This window comes from Mesoplodon bidens, assembly GCF_964165515.1.
Source record: "Mesoplodon bidens genome assembly, chromosome: 3".
Taxonomy (NCBI): domain Eukaryota; kingdom Metazoa; phylum Chordata; class Mammalia; order Artiodactyla; family Ziphiidae; genus Mesoplodon; species Mesoplodon bidens.
In genome coordinates, this window is record NC_138178.1 from 149,403,204 (window position 1) to 149,422,455 (window position 19,252).

At 56.5% G+C, this 19,252-nt stretch overlaps 1 protein-coding gene across 1 annotated transcript in view; it reads left to right on the forward strand.

The window, feature by feature from the left end:
* The first annotated feature begins 932 nt into the window (after positions 1-932).
* The window catches only part of PAPLN (papilin, proteoglycan like sulfated glycoprotein), a 34,037-nt gene continuing 15,717 nt past the window's right edge, over positions 933-19,252 (forward strand). Inside the window, exons 1-15 of the mRNA XM_081229747.1 lie at positions 933-1,038; positions 1,708-1,764; positions 1,971-2,035; positions 7,383-7,498; positions 8,406-8,466; positions 8,777-8,879; positions 10,367-10,497; positions 11,795-11,918; positions 12,405-12,485; positions 12,562-12,734; positions 12,839-12,962; positions 13,438-13,564; positions 14,539-14,746; positions 15,268-15,450; positions 15,672-15,813. Of these exons, the coding sequence (XP_081085873.1) occupies positions 990-1,038; positions 1,708-1,764; positions 1,971-2,035; positions 7,383-7,498; positions 8,406-8,466; positions 8,777-8,879; positions 10,367-10,497; positions 11,795-11,918; positions 12,405-12,485; positions 12,562-12,734; positions 12,839-12,962; positions 13,438-13,564; positions 14,539-14,746; positions 15,268-15,450; positions 15,672-15,813 (1,744 nt within the window). The 5' untranslated portion in view covers positions 933-989. The remainder of the gene's footprint in view (positions 1,039-1,707; positions 1,765-1,970; positions 2,036-7,382; positions 7,499-8,405; positions 8,467-8,776; positions 8,880-10,366; positions 10,498-11,794; positions 11,919-12,404; positions 12,486-12,561; positions 12,735-12,838; positions 12,963-13,437; positions 13,565-14,538; positions 14,747-15,267; positions 15,451-15,671; positions 15,814-19,252) is intronic.

Consider the following 19,252-nt stretch of genomic DNA (forward strand, 5'->3'; position numbering starts at 1 on the left):
CCCAGACTTGGGCTGGGGCGGGCACCCACAGAGCGGGCTCCGGGAGACAGGTAGGAGGCGGATGGACAGGACCCCGGGGGCGGGGGCAGCTCGCCCCTGGGCTGCTGCAGGAATTTGCCTCGCCCGGCTCCCGGGGAGAGCGGCGTGGGAGGAATTGGGGGGCCCGGGAGGAGACGCCGCCTCCCGCTCTCCGCTGAGGCGGGCGCGGCGCCGGGTCCCCGCTCCGCGTCGCGCGCCCTCGGGCGGGGGTGGGGGAGGTCGCGGACGCGCAGGAAACCCCGGGAGCCTCGGGGGCTGGGGCCGGGTGGACAGACGCAACCCAGGCGGCCCGCGCCAACCCTCCCGCCTCCTCTGCCCTCCCCCCACGTCGGACGCCGTTCCGGCGCGGGTCTCCGGAGACCGAGCGCGCCCCCTCCCCAGTGCCGCTGCGGCTGTGGGCCTGGAGCGCCCGAGCCCGGGTCCCTGCGCCGCCGACCCCGCGCCTCACGTCGCAAGCCGCCCCTCTCCGCCCGGGGGGCTGCACGGGGCCCGTTCCCCCCGCGGGGCGGGCGCTGGGGAGATCCTCGCGTGGGGACCGGGAAGGGCGCGAGGGGCCCCTAGACGCCGGCCCCCGGCACGCCCCGCGCGGAGCCGCAGACCCGCTCGGCCGGAGTCCGCCGCTCCCAGTAGCAACTATAAATAAAGTTCTTTTCTTCAGTCCTTCCTGCTGTCTTTCCTTAAGCTAGGCTCATCCCCGCCCCCTGAAGGCAGTCTCTACTTTAGAGAAGCAGCATCTTTGCCATTAGCCCGAGAACAAGGCTCCCCGGGCACCTCGGCTTCCCCTCCCGCGCGCGGTTCTTACACGAGGGGCCGCAGAGGCGGGGCTGGACCGCGGCGGTGCGAGCGGGAGGCAGCACGCCACCGCCCTCACCACGCCAGCCGCGGGGACCTCCGGTTTGCAGAGAAAATGATGCCTACGTGAATCACAGTTGGTGCTAAACTAACGGAGCATGTGCATGGTTAAATATGCCAGGTTATATTTGGCTGAACTTGGCTTAGGTATGCTCTATTTTGTTCTTCTAAACTGCAATCATTTTATGCTTAAGAAAATTAAAGAGCACAATGGTAGAATTTCAGATTTTAAAACTTAAGCATACAAGCCAGTACTTGTTTAATGTTTTGTACTGAAAGGGGCACGTTGTGTATGTCATTCTCCAGTACAGTGACATGTAAACACATGCACACCTACTGCACACATGCACGAGACTGCACTCAGACACTCTGTACCTGCTGCACTCGCACACATCATATGCGTGCACACACCAAACTCCACACAGGCATTTGGTACACACACACACACACTACATTGCACACACTGCACTCACTCTGCACACACACACACACACACACCTTAGGGAATCTGCTTGTGGAGCTTCTCCAGTACAGAGAAATGCTGGCTTGGGTTTAAAGTAAGATACAATTAACATTTTTAAAGCATTTAAGTTGAGTTTTAAAAGTGCCTGCAGAGACTTTAAAAAACATTTTTATTAACGAGTTTTTAAACAAGCGCTGTAATGGCTTTTTAAAAAGAATCTCTTGCTGAATTAAAACAGTGAGTCTGATTGCTTTGATTCTGAACTCCCGGTCTTTTAACAAGGAAGTTTTTTTTTTTTTTTTTAAGGACGTATTTTTAATTGCCCTCTTTCCTTCCCTCTGAAACCCTGAAAGAAGTTACTCTTGAACTTTTAGAAGCCGGTTATAGACGGGCCTTCCCTCCCTCACCGTGTGAGTGGCACGGCCTCTCCGCTGCTCCCCACGGCATCCCCTCCAGTCCCTCTGCGGGTGTCCGGGTCACCTGTGGGCAGCCGGGAGGGAGGGACAGGCCGCCCCCGCCGCGCCGGCCCTGGAGACCGCGGGGAGCGCGGGACTCGGGGTGGGTGGGGCGGCGCCTTGTCCCGCCCCACGCGCTCCAACCCTGGCCTCTCCCGCAGGCCAGGCCGAGATGCGGCTGCTGCTGCTCGCGCTTCTGCTGCTGGCCCCGGCGCCCGGGTCCTCGGTGAGTTCGACCCTTCCCCTCCACCCCGCCCCGCCCCGCCCCGGGAGGACCCTGCTGGGGAGGCGGGGGCGAGGGCTTGGCCGCGGGCCGGAGCCCCCGACGGCTGGAGCACCCCCGGCAGTGGCGCCATCCCCAGGAGAGGGCCAATGTCGGCGACGGGGACGGTGGGGTGGGAGGAGGCGAAACCTCGGCCCCAGCTCCTTCAAAGAGGGGTGGGACCTTGAAACTTCCCTCCTGGCTTTGGGGCACAGTTTGCAGAATTGGCAACGTCCCAGCGCCCTCCCCCTTCAGAAGGTGCTGGGGGGCACTGCTAATGCTGGGAACGTCCTGTCCGGGTGGTTTATCACGGTGGAAGGAAGAGGGGGTCAGTGCTGGCACCAGCCAAGATGCAGGGCCAAGTGGCCCATCCCACCAGATGTCTGCCACCAGCCTGGGACCAAACTCAGCTTCTCCTCAGTGGGGAGGTTTGGGGTGCCAGCCATTCCCCACTGCCTTTGGGGTTAGCATCTAGAGCAGGGCTGACCGATAGAACCTTCTGAGATGATGGAAATGTTCTGCATCTGTGCTATCCAATAAGACAACCACTCAGTTCATGTGGTTACTGAGCACATGAAATGTGGCTAATGCAGCTGAGGAACTGAATCTTATTTGATTTTGATTAATATGAATTTAAATAGACTCATGTGGTTAGTGGTTACCGCATTAGCGCAAATTTAGAAAGTGGACACGGGAAGTCAACTGGTGATCACAGTAGTGGTTTCATTAACAGGGGCCCGAAGGACAGGGCTCCCTGGCGAACATACCTGGGTTCTTTGGAGGTACAGAGAATCTTCTAGACCACAGGACCCATCTTTGGGGAAGGGACTGTCTGCAGAGCAGGGCTTGGTCCTGGAGGCTGTCTCCTGCGTTGACAGGATGGAGGGCACAGATTCCATCCTGTCCCTGGAGAGTGTTCCACAGGGGAGACCCACAGCCCTACCCAGCCCTCCGAGGCCAGCAGGAGGACCCCTGAGAAAGGACCCAAACTGTTTGCTGCCTTGGGGAGGGCAGGGGGAATGATGCCTCAGTGGAAATGTGAGTGGGGGATGAGAAGGACTCCTCCGACCAGGGCCGAGAGGGGCAGGCAGGGATGGACGTCAGCAGTGGGCAGCAGGCACTGCTCCAGAGCCCCACGGATTTAGCATGGGCCACAGTCAGAGCAGAGAGTGGGCTAGAGCCCCCTTCCTCATGTGCTCTCCACCACCTTCTGGCTTCCCCGGGTCACCTTTGCCTCCCCATGGTCCTTGTTCCCTAAGTGCCACACTCTGAGGTCCTCGGCACAGGCTTTATCCTAGTGCCTGGCTGCATGAAGCTCAGAGCTCGGGGTGCGGGGGGGGCATGGTGACAGTGTCAGGACACCAGGGTGAAACTCAGAGCCACCTCCTAACAGCTGTGACCCTAAGCAAATCACCAGGTCTTAGATTCCTTTAATGGGGGGGGAGGGGGTAATAATATCCACCCACAGGTTGCATGCAGGTGAAGTGAGTCAAGGTATCCATAGCAACCTGGGGCCTCTTAGGTGCTCTCTCCCTTAGAGACACCTGGATAGCTGGGGCTGAAAACTCTCCATACCCCCTGCACTGTCTGGGGGAGGGTGTGGCTCAGGCTGGTTTTAGCTGGGTGCAGCCCCATGCCCAGATCTAGCTGAGGCCAGGACTCCCCCACCGGACCCCCAGAACTTCATGGGATCATTCTCAGTGCTGACAGGGGTCAGCCTGAGCAGAGTGAGTAGCTGATTAAGGAGGGGTAAAGCACCACGCCCCTTGCCACCCCCCAACCCCAGGCTGGTCGGGGGAGGCTTCACGAGGGGGACTTCCAGTCTCCTCGCCTCTGCCTCGGTTCCCACTCCCACCCTCACCCATGCACGTCGGGCAGCTGATCCCCTGGGAACAGTGCAGCAGGAAAGGGGCTCCTGAGTTGCCCAGGTGGGGGTTGGAGGAGGAGCTGGTGGGGTGCTGAGAGCGTCAGGAGGCAGGTGAGGACAGGCCCAGGGTGAGGGTGGACTGGAGCAGCTCATTCTGGCTTCACACCATCATGCGGCTCATGGCTTGGGTAATTATAGAGAAACAAGATGTGTCTGTGATGCTGCTGGCTGCTTTCTTTTTGTCAGAGAAACTGAAGTACAGGACAGGGCCTGGCTCTAGGATGCCTGCTTCAGGGGTGCTGGGCTCGGGGGCAAGGGGAGGTTTGTAAGCCTTGGTACTTAAGGGGTCCTGTATTCAGGTGAGTCCTCCCCCCACCCCATCCTGATGGCACAAGGTGGCTGGGTGGCAGGGGTGCCCCTTGTTGCCTTGCCCACGCCAGTAAGCCCAGCCCAGTCGTAGGGAAGGGTAGATTGGGGAGGCTCAGTCTCGTGCTTCAGGAGTGAGAGTGACATCCAAACAGGACTTGGTCAGAGGTAATTAGCAGCCAGGCCGAGGCGGCAGGATGAGAAAGCAGCAGTTCTTGTGTTCCGCTTCCAGAATTCTTATATTGTAGTGATGAGTCTGGAGTGGAGGTGCTTGTGGTCCCTGGAAAGTCACCCTCCAACCCCGACACTCAGTATCTTCCCCTTTAAAACAGGAACGGATCCAAGTAAATTTCAGGTTAAATTCGTAGAGAGAACACTTTTATATTCTGGTTCGCTGGTTTTGGGAAGCTTGGCGATTTTGGCCCAGTTAGAACTGAAGGGTAAATGATTTGAGGAGTGAAAGCTCAGACCTTTGGTCTGGCTGGCCCTTCCTTCTTGGTTTTGTACGTGGTTCATTGCGTGTGTGAGTTGTTCTGATTCAGGGTTCTGGTTTTATTATAAAACAAGGAAAACCTGATGTTTGGCACCGAGGCGCTAGAACAGCGCCGTGAGTAATCTGCGCGTGCGCAAACCTCCATCCTCACCCGAGATCCCGTGACGCGGCGGGTGGCTCGCGACGGGAGGAAGAGTTTGCTTTTCCACGTTAGGACTTGAATTCTTCCTCTGGAAAATGGCAGGGATTTTTTTCCCCTAGAGATTCTGATGTCGTGATGCCCTAAAATAAAGTCCCCTTCCAGCAAACAGGACATATTTCCAGTCCACCTTTTGCCTCCGAGCAAGAAATCAAGTCCAACACCTCTCCAGCTCCTTAGGCCTCGGCTAGTGTCGGCGTTGGTTCTCCAGGTGAGGTCGGTGGGAACCTGGTGAAACAGCAGAGTGCCTGGAGTGCTATTGTGTCCACCTGTTCCTACGTGGCTCCCTTTCTCTCTGCCTCTCTCTTCTCCATGCACTGGGGCCCGTCAGGTTGTTCTGAGGAGTGAATGAGAGAATATGTGTGTAGCATGTGGGCTTCTGTTGCCAGCTGCAGGGTGTCAGATCTTTCGGGTGGGAAACTGTATCTATTAGGATTATTTTCCTGTTACAGAATCCCAAATAACAGTCCTTCCACAAGAAAGACTTGATCCCTCTTTCAAATAAACACCCAGAGGTCAGATGTCTAGGGATGTTCTGTTTCACCACATCCTCCAGGCTCCAGGTTCTTCTATCTTTGCTTCACTATGTGAAGCCTCCATTCCCAAATTACCTTATAGTTTAGAAACCTGCTCCAACTCCAGCCATCACATCTGATTTCCAAACAGCAGGAAGGAATACAGGAGGAAGAAGAAAAAGGACAAATGCACATGCAAGCTATCTCTTAGGGACACCTTATTTTATTGCGTTTGCAGATATTGCATTTTTTACAGATTGAAGGTTTGTGGCAACCCTGTGTTGAGCAAGTCTATCGGTGCCATTTTTCCAACAGCATTTGCTCACTTTGTGTCTCTGTGTCACATTTTGGTAATTCTCACAATATTTCAAAATTTTCATCATTATTATATTTGTTAGTTATCTATGATCAGTGATCTTTGTTACTATTGCAAAAAGATTACGACTTTCTGAAAGTTCAGATGATGGTTAGCATTTTTTAGCAATAAAGTACTTTTTAAAAATAAATTATTTTATTTAATTTATTTTTTTGGCTGTGTCGGGTCTTGGTTGCTGCGCGCGGGCTTTCTCTAGATGCGGCGAGCGGGGGTTACTCTTCATGGCGGTGTGCAGGCTTCTCATTGCAGTGGCTTCTCTTGTTGCAGAGCATGGGCTCTAGGAGCACGGGCTTCATTAGTTGTGGCACGGGCTCAGTAGTTGTGGCTCGCGGGCTCTAGAGCGCAGGCTCAGTAGTTGTGGTGCACGGGCTTAGTTGCTCCGTGGCATGTGGGATCTTCCTGGACCAGGAATCAAACCCATGTCCCCTGCACTGGCAGGCAGATTCTTAACCAGTGCGCCACCAGGGAAGTCCCAAGTACTTTAAACTGAGGTACATACATTTGTTTCTGTTTTTTTTTTTTAGACATAACGCTTAATAGATTACCGTATAATGCAAACAACTTTTATAGGCACTGGGAAATCCCCATATTTGTGTGATTTGCTTTTTCACGATATTTGTTCTATTCCGGTGTTCTGGAACCAAACGTACAATATCTCTGAGGTATGCCTGTACTGGAGGCTGCTACCCAACACTTTTATGTACATCTCACTGACAAGAATTTAGTGGTATAGCTGTGGTTAGCTGCAGGAAATCTGGGAAATGAATTTTGGGGTGGAGGCAGCCAGGTATCCAGCTAAGAGTCAAGGGTTCTCTTAATAGGAGAAGGGGAGGATGGATACTGGGGGAGTCCTGGGAGTCCCTGCCACAGATCGGCAGGAAGAAACCACAGCCCCCACTCCAACGCACGCACGCACGCACGCACGCACGCACGCATGCACGCACGATTAGATTAAGTTCTTATTCTAATAGGCCAGAGCTACAAAAGCATGGCGCTGCCCGTGGGCAACATTCCCCGCACAGGTGGAGCCCTACCTGCCTGATCACACTCTGTTCTTCCTGCCCTTTTGTATCTCCCTCCTGGAAGGGCATGCTCTGCTGATCCGTGGGCTTCCATTCAAGGGAATGTTCGCAGACATCTTGGTTCTCAAACCAGGCTCTTCCCAGCCAGGGGATATCACGGTCAGGGGAGAGATCTCTGCCCCCAGCTTGGCGGCTTGCCCACTGTACTTGGGAAGTAGGGGCGGCTGGTGGAGGTGGCGTTGACGGATGAGAAGGCCAGCTCCCAGCTTCTTATGGTGACAGCTGGCCAGTTCCACAAATGAATCTGTCCAGGTGCCTGGCGGTGCTGCCATCCTGAAGGCTTGGCTCTAGGAGACAAGATCTCAGGTTCTTTGCAGGGGAGGGGGTGTTTTGAGGCAGGGGGCCTCGGGGGAGCCCTGAGCACCCTGTGGGGCTCCGAGTGCTGAGTCCCTCCTGAGTGTCTCCTCCCACAGGCTCCCAGGGTGAGGCGGCAGAGTGACACCTGGAGCTCCTGGGGCAGCTGGAGCCCTTGCAGCCGGACCTGTGGAGGGGGCGTCAGCTTCCGGGAGCGCCCCTGCTACTCCCAGAGGTAGGAAGGCGGGAATGGGCCAGCTTGTAAAAGAGGGCAGGCGTGAGGGAGCAGCTGGGTCTTGGGCTCTGTGTCCCGGGCCAGTGCCAGGCCACAGGGGCAGGACCTACGACGCAGTGGATTTGTGCTGGGAGCAGCGTTAGTGGAGAATTTGAAATTGAGTCATTTCCACGTACTTCCACTCTGACTGCAACAACCACCTCATTTCAGGGGGCTGGAGCCATTCCTGCTTCATCCACCCCGAGTCTCTAGATCCTCATGCAGTGCCTGGCAGGTGTAGTGAATTGTTGAATTAATGAATAATCTTCAACAGTTTAACCTGTGTGGTTTCTCTACTGTCAGCCTCTTTGTCAAGTATAGATGTTTTTCACTCAAGTGATTTAGTAAGCACCTGCTCTGTGCTCTGCACTCTGATAGGTACTGTAGGGTGCAAAGGAAGGGGTGATGACACCCTGCCTGTCAGTGGGTTTAACTGTTCCTGAAAACTTTGCGTGAAGAGGGCGAGAGAGAAGATATTATTCTAAGTGCCTTATCCTCACTTACTCCTTAAATGGCAGAATAACCACCAAGTGGGTAGGTGTTACATCTTATTGTGTCTCCAAGGGCAGAATTCGAGGCTTCTCTGGGAATTTGCTTTAAGAGGCAGAGTGGCCCCAAGTTAGACAAACTCCGGGGTAGTTAGACTTCTGGGTCTGGCTTCTCCCAGGTATAAACAGAGGGCTGGTTAAACCTACCTAAAGGGATTTATGTGTGCGGCCACACCCTTCCTCTCCTTGCCACCTCTCGGGCCCAGGGGTGCCCACCAGGTGGCGCCACCGAAGCTGGGAGGGCCTGCGGGCGAGCCCCAGGAGGGCGCGGGGTGTTGGGTCATGGGGGTTCGGGTCTTCCCAGCGCTCTCGCCCTGCAGGAGAGATGGGGGCTCCGGCTGCGTGGGCCCCTCCCGGAGCCACCGGTCTTGCCGCCGCGAGGTAAGGTAAAGCCCCCGGGGGTGGGGGACAGCTTCCCGGACGACCTGCTCGGCTGACATCCTAGCCCTGGGGGGCCCTCCTGTCGGTGCACAGCAACCCCTTCCTCACCCACCCCTGAAATGATAGCTTCGCCCGGGAAAGCCCAAGGCCCCTAGAGCGGGGCGCACGGGAGCCCTGGGGGCCCGACTCCACCTCCCCGAAGCTACAGCGGGGGTTGGGGTGACAGGACCCCACCTCCCCGGGGCTAACCGGGCGGCAGACCCCAGTGGTGGACCCACGAGCCCCTTCCCTTGTCCCCTTCGCCCGGCAGAGCTGTCCCGACGGCTCCCGCGACTTCAGGGCGGAGCAGTGCGCCGAGTTTGATGGCCAGGAGTTCCAGGGGCGGCGGTACAAATGGCTGCCCTACTACGGCGGTAAGTACGCGAGTCCCTCCGACTTCTGCCCCTCGCCCCCGTTGCCCTATGCTGGGCCCCATCTTCGGGGGATCTCTTTGCTACACTGACTGCATTTCGCAGTTCTCATTACCATATTATAGACACGTTGTCAAGTACATTTAAAGAAAAACCTCCAGTACCCCCAGCAGGGCACAACAGTGGTGGTCGTTTTGAGGTTTTGCCATCCTTTTCCCCTCCGTACATACGTTTTCAAACAAAGCCTTGGCCAAGCCTCTGCCGTTTTGAGACTTCTTTTGTTTGGCCTGCTTGCGAAGCATTCCTCACGTGGCAGGAGGCATGGTGGGGGGCCGGGCGGGGGTGGGGTGCGAGGTGGGGAGTGGAGTCTGTGCCCGAGTTTGGGCAAACTGCACAGCCTGCAGGGGGCTTGATGTGGCCAGAGCTCATTTACTCAGAGTCCCTGGGGCCGGAGCCCTACTCTGGGTAAATTTGAGGAAGATGTAGGTCATTAATTTTTAGAGCAATACAGTTCAAGAAACCAAACAAAAAACACTAACATGCGTGTACTTAAAACATTTTAGATGAGTCAGAGCATACCTTAGGATAATCCTTCTGAGCAGTAGTTTTCACTGCTCACTGTGGATGACTGCTGGAAACTCTGTGGCACTCTGGATTCCAAATCAGTAAACATATCCTGTGTGTGCTCTGGGGTGGGGAAGGGGTCTTGGCCAGAGGGGGGCGGCCCCAGTGGGGTAGCTTGCATTCATTGCTCCTCCTGGATCCTAAGGTGAGGGTATGTTGAAAATAATTTAAATATGTGTTATAGAAAAATTAGAACACAGAGGAAAGTTTAAAAAGGGTTGTTGAGGGATGCCTTCTTTGGGTGGAGGTGATTACAATCCTATTAGCACTTCTGGGCTGTTTAAACAATGGGTATATAATATTTAGATAAATATAAAAATTGAAACAAGAAAAACACCTTAACCCTGTCTCTTTCATGGGATCCGGGCTAGCATTTTATGCTAGCCCTTTTCACGTTATTCTCTCTCTGTTTACATATTTGTAGTTATTACATAGTATCACTTTGCACTCTGTTATAAGCATCTTCCCACATTACTGTCTAGTCTTCATAATCATAGTTTTTAATAGCAGAGTCAACATGCGTAATATTCTAGTGATAGATAGTGGAGTAGCTGATTGTTAAAACTTGGACTATTATAAATAATAAGGCCGAGATAGACCTCTTCAAATGTCTAGCTTTTTCCTTATTCTGGGATTTTTCTTCGACTTGATTTCCAGGGATTCCCAGAGATGCAGCAGTTTCGGGGAGAGCATCCCTTCTCCCTGGGTTGGGGGTGGGATTCTGAGCCACTGGGAGTACGTAAGGCGCTGTAGGCCCCTCCCAGTCGTGGGCGTGCGTGCTTCTGGCCCCTGCCCACACTTCGCTGTTGCTAGGACAGGCCTTGAACCTCGCTCAGCCTCTCAGCTTTCCCTCTTGCTCGCCGCAGCCCCAAACAAATGTGAACTGAACTGCATTCCCAAGGGGGAGAGCTTCTACTACAAGCACAGGGAGGCCGTCATAGACGGGACACCCTGCGAGCCTGGCAAACGGGACATCTGCGTGGATGGCAGCTGCCGGGTGAGTTATGCCCCCACCCCCACCAGATGGCTTGGGGCCTGTTGCAGACTCACCCAGCCCTGCACCAGCAGGCCAGGGGCTCTCATGACTTTGACATCTTCTCAAGACTAGCTTCTAAGGTGCCTTGCATCGCAGATGCCCTGTGACCCTCTTACCTTTGCCCTTTGAAAACTCTAGCCCCACAGTAAGAGGAACCCTCTGGGTGGCACCGTGAACGTTGAGGCTACCACCTGTTCCGGGTAATTTTGTTTCCACTCTGCTCTTCACAGCTGCTCACAATTATACTAAATGAACCTCTTCCATTAGTCTTAATTCTTTCCATTCCCCTCTCTCACCCTGGATTTCCTCCTATTTTCAGATACTTGAAGATAATGTCCCTATAGCCTTCTCTCCTGTATCCTCAAATCTTCCAGACATAAATATTTTAATACATTCGCCAGTGTATTTCTTTTGTTTTTTTAAATTTATTTATTTTATTTATTTGTTTTTGGCTGTGTCGGGTCTTTGTTGCTGGGCGTGGGCCTTCTCTAGTTGTGGCGAGCGGGGGCTACTCTTCGTTGAGGTGCACAGGCTTCTGATTGCGGTGGCTTCTCTTGTTGTGGAGCACAGGATCTAGGCGCACGGGCTTCAGTAGTTGTGACACGCGGCCTCAGTAGTTGTGGCTCATGGGCAAGTAATAGAAGCCCAACTAAAACTGACTTAAGAAAAAAAAATGCCATTGGAAAAAAAATGCTATTGAGGGAGGGGTTGGCTGGCTGGCTGCAGGTGCTTGAATGATGATGCTGGAAACATCTCTCTCCTTGTCTCTTCGGTCCGCTTAGGGGCAGACAGGTTCTTCTGATGAGGTGTGAAGAAGGCCCAGCAGCCCAGGCTTCAGTTGTCCCAGCCTGGCAACCCCCTGGGACAGGGCGCCCTATTCCCAGGAGTTCCAGCAACCTGAGGTTGCCTTTGGGTTGTCCTGGTCTGGGGCTCCCCCTGTGAGCTTTGAGCAAGGCATACAACCTGCTGATTGGCCCGAAGCCACTGTTGGGGAACTGTATGCAAACTCTGTGGGAGAGAGGTGGCTCCCACAAAGGAAGGAAAATGAGGTGCTATTGCCAGAGAAGGGGACACGGGTGCCGAGTAGGCAGAAGAGGTGGATTGTCAGCCACAGGCCAGATTCAAGGTTTACTCGGCCCCCATGGCTAGTGAATGGTTACTGCGCCTCCTGGACCTGGCTACGCGGCCAGGGTTAAAGTCCTGGTGTGACCGTGACTCACTCTGGTCTCTCCCATCTCCCCTCATCTCTGCCTGGCAGGTTGTCGGCTGTGACCACAACCTGGACTCGTCGAAGCAGGAGGACAGGTGTCTGCAGTGTGGTGGTGATGGCACGACCTGCTACCCCGTCACAGGCGTCTTTGATGCCAATGACCTCAGCAGAGGTGGGGCTCCTCCCGGGGTCCACAGACAGCTGAGACAAGGGCCTGTTACCTGCTCCTTCCTGGCCTGTCTCCCTCACTGGCTGAGTTGCTCTCATGGCACTTAGAGGGTCTGATCTGGCCCTCAGGTCATGAAAGGCCTGAGGTCACGCCTCAGGGTGGAGGCCAAACCCTTGTCCAGGAGCCTGTGGGCTCACACTAGGGTCTCTGCCCCCTTATCCGGCGGCCACCTGGATGCCTCCTCCTCCCTTCCCCCACTGTCCCCATCTGCCCCTCCCCTCCCGGTCAGTACGGGTGCTGGAGCCCGCCCGGCCCTCTGGGCTCCGTAAGGCCGTCTGCTCCTTCAGGAACGCTCTCTCCCAAGCACCCCGCCCTGCCAGTGTCCTCCTCGCCCTTCCCTGACCCCACCTGTGCTGCCGGGCACTTAGCATCCTCAGGGCCACCTCCTCCCTGTGGCCGAGTGGTCCCGGAGCATCTCTGTCCCCTCAGGCTACAACCAGATCCTCATAGTTCCCGTGGGGGCCACCAGCATCCGCATTGAGGAGGCGGCCGCCAGCAGGAATTTCCTGGGTGAGGCAGGTTTTGGGTCTGGGGCAGGGGGGCGGGTCCTGCCAGGGCAGCTGACCTGGGTGCTCGCCCCGCACAGCGGTGAGGAGCGTCCGTGGTGAATACTACCTCAACGGGCACTGGACCATCGAGGGCGCCCGGGCCCTACCTGTGGCCAGCACCATCCTGCACTATGAGCGGGGAGCGGAGGGGGACCTGGCACCCGAGCGGCTCCATGCCCGCGGCCCCACCTCGGAGCCCCTGATAGTCGAGGTGAGCGGGGCTGGCGGGAGAGGGGGGCGGCCGGCAGGAGGGCTGCGGGCCGGGCGGGCGCGGCCCCCTGGCATCAGGCCTCAAGTGGGGACCCTCCTGCACAGCTCATCAGCCAGGAGCCCAACACTGGCGTGCGCTTCGAGTACCACCTGCCCCTGAGCACCCCCCGGCCCGGCTTCAGCTGGAGCCACGGCTCGTGGGGCGACTGCAGTGCCACGTGCGGTGGAGGTGAGGGCAGGGCCCCGGTCAGGGGGCGCGGCTGCACGCGGGGCTTGGCTCTCTCTGCCAGGCGCTCCAGCTGTGGGTGCGAGGTGGACGAGTAGAGGAGACAGCCTCACGTCATGGGGGTCACCTGGGGGAAACCCAGAGATCAGGGGACTCGAGGAAGGGCCCCCGCCCAACCTGAGAGAACCAGAGGGCTTCCCCGAGGCAGTGGCATCTCACAGGAGACAGTATTCCATTGTTGGTGGAGGCTGGGCCTGGAGCCAATGGTCAGGTGTCAGAGCGGGGCTCCGTCGCCCACAGATACAACTCTCTGAGCCTCAGTTTCCTCAGCCGTAAATTGAGGAGGGTGATGGCAGCCTACCCCAGGGGGTCATTTGAGGCTTAATCAAGGTGACGTGTCCAGAAGGGTGCCTGGCCCAGAGAACGCATTTGGCGAGTCTGGACTGACTGGCTGCCTGCTGCGGCCGGGCCTCTGCAGGTCAGCAGACCCGCCCGGTGTTCTGCACCATCGACAGTGAGGTCTACCCCGGACACCTGTGCCGGCACCGGCCGCGGCCAGCTGACCGCCGCCCCTGCAGCCCTCAGCCCTGCCCACACACCAAGCGGTGAGGCCCTGCAGGCCCCCTCTGCCCCTGCGGGACCCAAGCTCTTGGGTGGGAAGGGAGTGGGGTCCCTCGGCCGCTTTAGGCGTTGAGCAAAGAAGGAGGTTGGGGGGCTCCTCAGAGCTGTGGCCAGAGGGGGAGGACCCAGCCGTCAGCTGGGCGGGGGCAGTGGGGGGTCCTGAGCATGAGACCCCGGGCTGTTCTGTCCGCCCTCGTGAGCCCACACAGTGCCCAAGATGTCCATGCTGGCGGCGAGAGGGTTGGGGGGGTATCGGAGGCCCCGTTTGTCTGAGCTGTCAGGGGACTTGGCAGATGCCAAGGAGTGGGCCAGGGCTCAGGCCAAGGGGCCTGAGGGCATCGGCAGTGCCTGTGTTTGTGCACAAGGGACCTCTTACCTGCACCGGCCCAGAGCGTGGCCCCTCGCTGGGGCCCAGTGTGTGTGCAGGAACAGGTGCTCCTTGGCCACAGGCTCCCCGCAGGGCTGTGCAGTCCTTCCTCCCTGTGGCCTTGGTGGCGGCTGGTCTCTTGGGATGGTGGTGGGCGTGGCTTTGCATGTGGGCTGGCCCTTTCTTCTAGGTCCTTGGGCCCCACAGCCAGGAAGGGCCACTCCCCACTTGGGTGAGCACAGCCCCTCCGGGAGATGCCCCCCACTAAGTTCAGGCTCAGAGGGGATGGAGTCTGGCTGGGGGTGATGGCTGACCTGGTGAGGAGGAGGAAGGGGGACGCAGGTGAGGACAGGAACGCTGAGAGGGAGGCGGCCAGGCTCCGTGTTTATAGGGACCAGTGTGCAGTGGTGGGGATGGGTGAGCAGGGCCTGGCCTTGGCCTTTGTGTAGGGCTCTTTGCCCCTCACCTGCACGGCCTGATGCTCAGAGAATGTGACAGGTGGGGCTCCCCCCTCCGCTCCTGTGCCCCCTCGGGCCTGGCCCTTGGCCCCTGCTACAGGGCCAGCCTCACTGCCCTCCTGCTCCATGCCAGCTGGAAGACGGGGCCCTGGACACCCTGCTCGGCCTCCTGTGAGGGCGGCTCCCAGTCCCGCACCGTCTACTGTGTCTCGTCTGATGGCGCCGGCGTCCAGGAGGCTGCTGAGGACTCCGAGTGTGCGGCCCTGCCTGAGAAGCCCCCTACCACGCAGGCCTGCAACCTGCAGCGCTGCACAGCCTGGAGCGTGGAGCCCTGGGGCGAGGTGAGGCCCGGGCCTGGCTAGGAGGGGCGGAAGTCAGGAGCTGGGTCTTGGGCCTGGGCAGCGGCAGGGCAGGGCTGGGAGACTCGTCCTCCGCCTCAGGCAGACAGATCCTGGGAGTGAAGTGACCTGCCGTGTGGTCTTGGAATCAGTGGCCAAGGCTGGGACTAGAGCGAGGGCCTGGGTTCCTGCTCCCTGTTCTTCCTCCTTCTCTAGGGTCACAGGCCGGGTGGGAAAGAAGAAGCCGGGCATATTGTTTGGGGGCCAGGGAGAAACTGGGGCTGCTGGTCACTGCTTCTGGCACCTACCTATGTTGCAGTTGCAAATGAAGGGATGTGGAAAACGCACCTCAGCTTGGTATCTGCAGCCGTGGTTCAGGCTGTGTAACCGCAGGAGGATGACTCGGCCTCTCTGGGCCTGGGAACTGGACATGGGGCAGTAGGGTGCTGTCTGCCCTCCGGGCCAGGCTGGTGGGCCTCCGGCTGGGCGAGGACCAGCTCGTGCTGACAGTCCGGCCCTTACAGTGCTCTCTCAGCTGTGGCGCTGGCGTCCGGAGGCGGACCGTCACCTGCCGGGGTGACGAGGGGTCTCTGCTCCACGCCACAGCGTGCTCCTTGGAGGACCGTCCCCCCCTCACTGAGCCCTGTGTGCATGACAGCTGTCCCCCACTCAGTGACCAGGCCTGGCACGTAGGCGCCTGGGGTCTAGTGAGTACTTCCCCCCACCCATACCTGCTGCCCAATCCCGGTCCCTTGGGTCTCTGACTGGAGGCTGCACATGTGCCTGTCCTTGGGCCTGACATGCAGTACCAGGCACCTTCCCCCTTCCCCCTTCCCCCTGCCTTATAGGTACCCCCCACCCAGTCTCAGGGTCTCTCTCCCTTTGGGGGCTTGTTCTCTCTTCCCACTCCCACGCCGGGGTGCCCCAGTGCTCCAAGAGCTGCAGCTCGGGCACTCGGAGGCGCCAGGTGGTCTGCGCCATTGGCCCGCCCGGCCACTGCGGGAGCCTGCAGCCATCCAGGCCTGCGGATGTGGAGCCCTGTAACACGCAGCCCTGCCATCTTCCTCCAGGTAAGGACAGGAGGGGCAGCTGGTACCCGGCCCAACCTCCTTCCCTGCTATCAGCCTGGCCAGACCTTCCGGCCGCTGGGCCTTTGCCTGTGCTGTCAGCCACCTGGAACGCTCTCACACATCACCGTGTGTGAAGCCTTTGCCACCCACAAAGTCCGGCTCTAGACAGCCTCACCAGGCAGCCCCGTTCCCCCCCGGGAGGTAGCGTCCCTTACCCCACCCCCATAGCTCACTGTAAATGTTGTCACTCTTAGGTTGGTTTCCTGGTGCTGCAGTGGTTGTGCATGGCTTGTAGGCCTACTAGCTGTAAGCTTCTTGAGGGCCAGGTCCCCTTCCTTCTTTCTGTTTAAACCCCTGCAGAACTTAGCTAGCGCGTGCTAGGTACTCAGTAATTGTTGAATGACTGGGTGACTGAGTGCAGAGAGGGAGGCGGTCCGGGAAGGATTGTTCTTGCATATTGCCTCTGCCTTCCCGCCTCCCCTCACCCCCGTCCCCACTGGGAAGGAAGGTGGCCCAGTCGTGAGGAGATGCAGGACAAAGGGCACAGAGGCCAGCAACTTACTTGATGTGAGGAAGTGTTACTGAGGGATGGCATGGGTTGGGGCTGAGCGGGGGGGTGGGTGGTCGGCCTTGTGATACTGCAGAGAGGCGTTTGGTCCTGATGTGCCAATGATGGGGGAATGGTTGGGTTCCAGTGGAGGCACGTGGCAAGGTGGCCAAGAGCCAGTGGCCTGGAGTCAACAGCTAACCTGGATTCAAATCTCCACTTCACTGCTGACCAGCCGTGTGGCCCTGGGCAACTGCCCCTCCTCTCTGATCCTCGGTTTGCCCATCCGTACAGTGGGGTTAATAAGACTGATTTTCCAGGTTCGTGATGATCGCTTGGCACAGTGCCTGAATACACAGTACTCCATAAGCAAAGGGTGGGTGGCAGTGGCGGTGAGGCCCTGGGGGACCCTGGGCCGGGCTCCTGGGGCTCCTTCGCCTGGGCCTGGCCCTTGGGGTGCACGAGCAGGAGGATCCTCGGGCTCTTACAAGTCCAGCTCCCTGGAACCACTCGGTGTCCCAGGACCCTGGACGCCTTCCTGGAAGAGGCTGTCCTGAACTTGCCCCAGAGAGGCATTCACATAGGTCGAAGGAGGGAAACAAAGAGAACTTCAGGCCAGGCTGAGTTGTAAAAGAAATAACCTTCATTGCTGTTTTCATAATTATAAAAATAATTATATTGGGCTTCCCTGGTGGCGCAGTGGTTGAGAGTCCGCCTGCCGATGCAGGGGACACGGGTTCGTGCCCCGGTTCGGGAAGATCCCACATGCTGTGGAGCAGCTGGGCCCGTGAGCCATGGCCGCTGAGCCTGGCGTCCGGAGCCTGTGCTCCACAAGGGGAGAGGCCACAACAGTGAGAGGCCCACATACAGCCAAAAAAAAAAAAATAATTATGTTCATTGTGGAAAATTTGGAGAATTTAGAAAATTAGTATATAGCGAGAAACTTAAATTACCCTTGATCGCATCCATTGTTGGGATACATCTTTAGTGAACTTCCTTGGAACGTATGGGTGATTTTGTATCTCCTTTTTCCCCCTAATGACATTTGGTCTGGGAACATTTTCGTCTTGTGATTTCTAGGGGCTCCACAGAAGTCCATGGTGGGTATGAATTTAGAATTTAGGTGGTTCCTGCTGTTTTGGGTACTGTAACTAGTGCTGTAGTGCTTACTGGCAAGTGCCCGGGAGGAGGGGCCGAGGGTGCAAAGAGGCGGCCCCCTGAGGGGTGGGCTTCTGAGCGGACACACCGGACAGCTCTGCTTCCCCGTCTTTTCTAGACTCTTGAGAAGTGCTCGCCAATAGAAATAGAAGGCAAGCCCCACATGTCATTTAAAATTTTCTAAGAACCACATTTTATTTATTATTTTTAAGATTTATTTAGTATATATATATATATATTTAGTTTTGGCTGCATCAGGTCTTAGTTGTGGCATGCGGGATCTTCATCGAGGCACGTGGGATCTTGCGGCGCGCAGGCTTCTCTCTAGTTGTGGCGTGTGGGTTTTCTCTTCTCTAGTTGTGGCGCATGGGCTCCAGGGCGTGTGGGCTCTGTAGTTTGCAGCACGCAGGCTCTCTAGTTGAGGCACGCAAGCTCAGTGGTTGTGGCGTGCGGGCCCAGTTGCCCTGCGGCATGTGGGATCCTGGTTCCCCGACCAGGGATCGAACCCACAGTGCTAAAATTTCACTGGTGTAGTCGATCTCGATTTAGATGTCATGAAACGTACAGTTGAAAAAGCAGATTCACATCCCCAAGTTGTTCCAGACATACTGAAGCGTTTTTCAATAAATGAATCAAGTATCAGTGTTTAAATTTAAAAATAATTCTAGTTCGGTAAAATTTAAAACTCAGTTTCCCAGTCCCTCAGGCCACATTTCAAGTGCTCAGTAACTGCGAGACCAACAGGGGCCCAGGACCGGCCCTCGGCGCAGGGTATGGGGGTGATGACAGGTCTGTCCAGGGCGGGTGCTCTTCGGGCTGGGGCGATGCTGAGGGCCTGAGGCCTCTGGCTACCGATTAAATTTGTCTAATAGGCCCAGGGGAGCCACTGAAAGTTTTGGAGCTAGAAGTGACGCCATGAAAGATGCTTAGGACAGATTTGGCACCTGCCTGAGTGTCAGGCCGAAGTGGAGAGAGTTGAGAAGCAGGAGCCAGGTGGGGAGCAGGTGCAGAAATCCAGGCTCTTAGAATGATGGGAGTGGAGGGGCCGGCGCTGGCCCAGCAGAGCCTCATCCCCTGCGGGTGTGGGTGTGGGGAGGGGCCCCGGACTCCAAGTTAAGCCTGAAAAGGTGGCAGAGAAGAGTCACAGGAGAGGAAGCCAGAGGCAGGGTGGGCTTGGCAGAAAGGTGCCTTTCAGGCAACGGAGCGGTAGCAGGAATTCCAAGGCTGGCTGGGGACTGTGAACGCAGGGCCGAACGTGCGTAGGAAACCAGAGCAGGGGAGAGAACTGGAATCAGCCTTGTCCGAGGTTTTGGCCCAGGTGGTGTAGGTAATAAAATGAAAACAAAGATTCTACCTCTTCTCTACTGGAATCTTCCAACCCTAAATTATTATTTTTAAAATATTCCCTGGAGACTGGCAAGATGTCCACGTGAGAATGGGATTTTCACTTATTTTATTTTTTATAACTTTGTTCCACTATGTAGTAATATGTTTATTATGGAAAATTTGAAAAACTAACAAATAGAAGGAGGGGGCCCCCCCGCCACCTCTGCCTCACAAAACACACACACACACACACACACACAAAGCACTCAGAAACCTTCACTGTGAGCATTTTGGGTTTTTTGTTTTTAAAATTTATTTTATTCAAGTATAGTTGATTTACGATGTTGTGTTAGTTTCTGCTGTACAGCAAAGTGATTCAGTTTTATTTTTTGAAAGATTTATCATTTA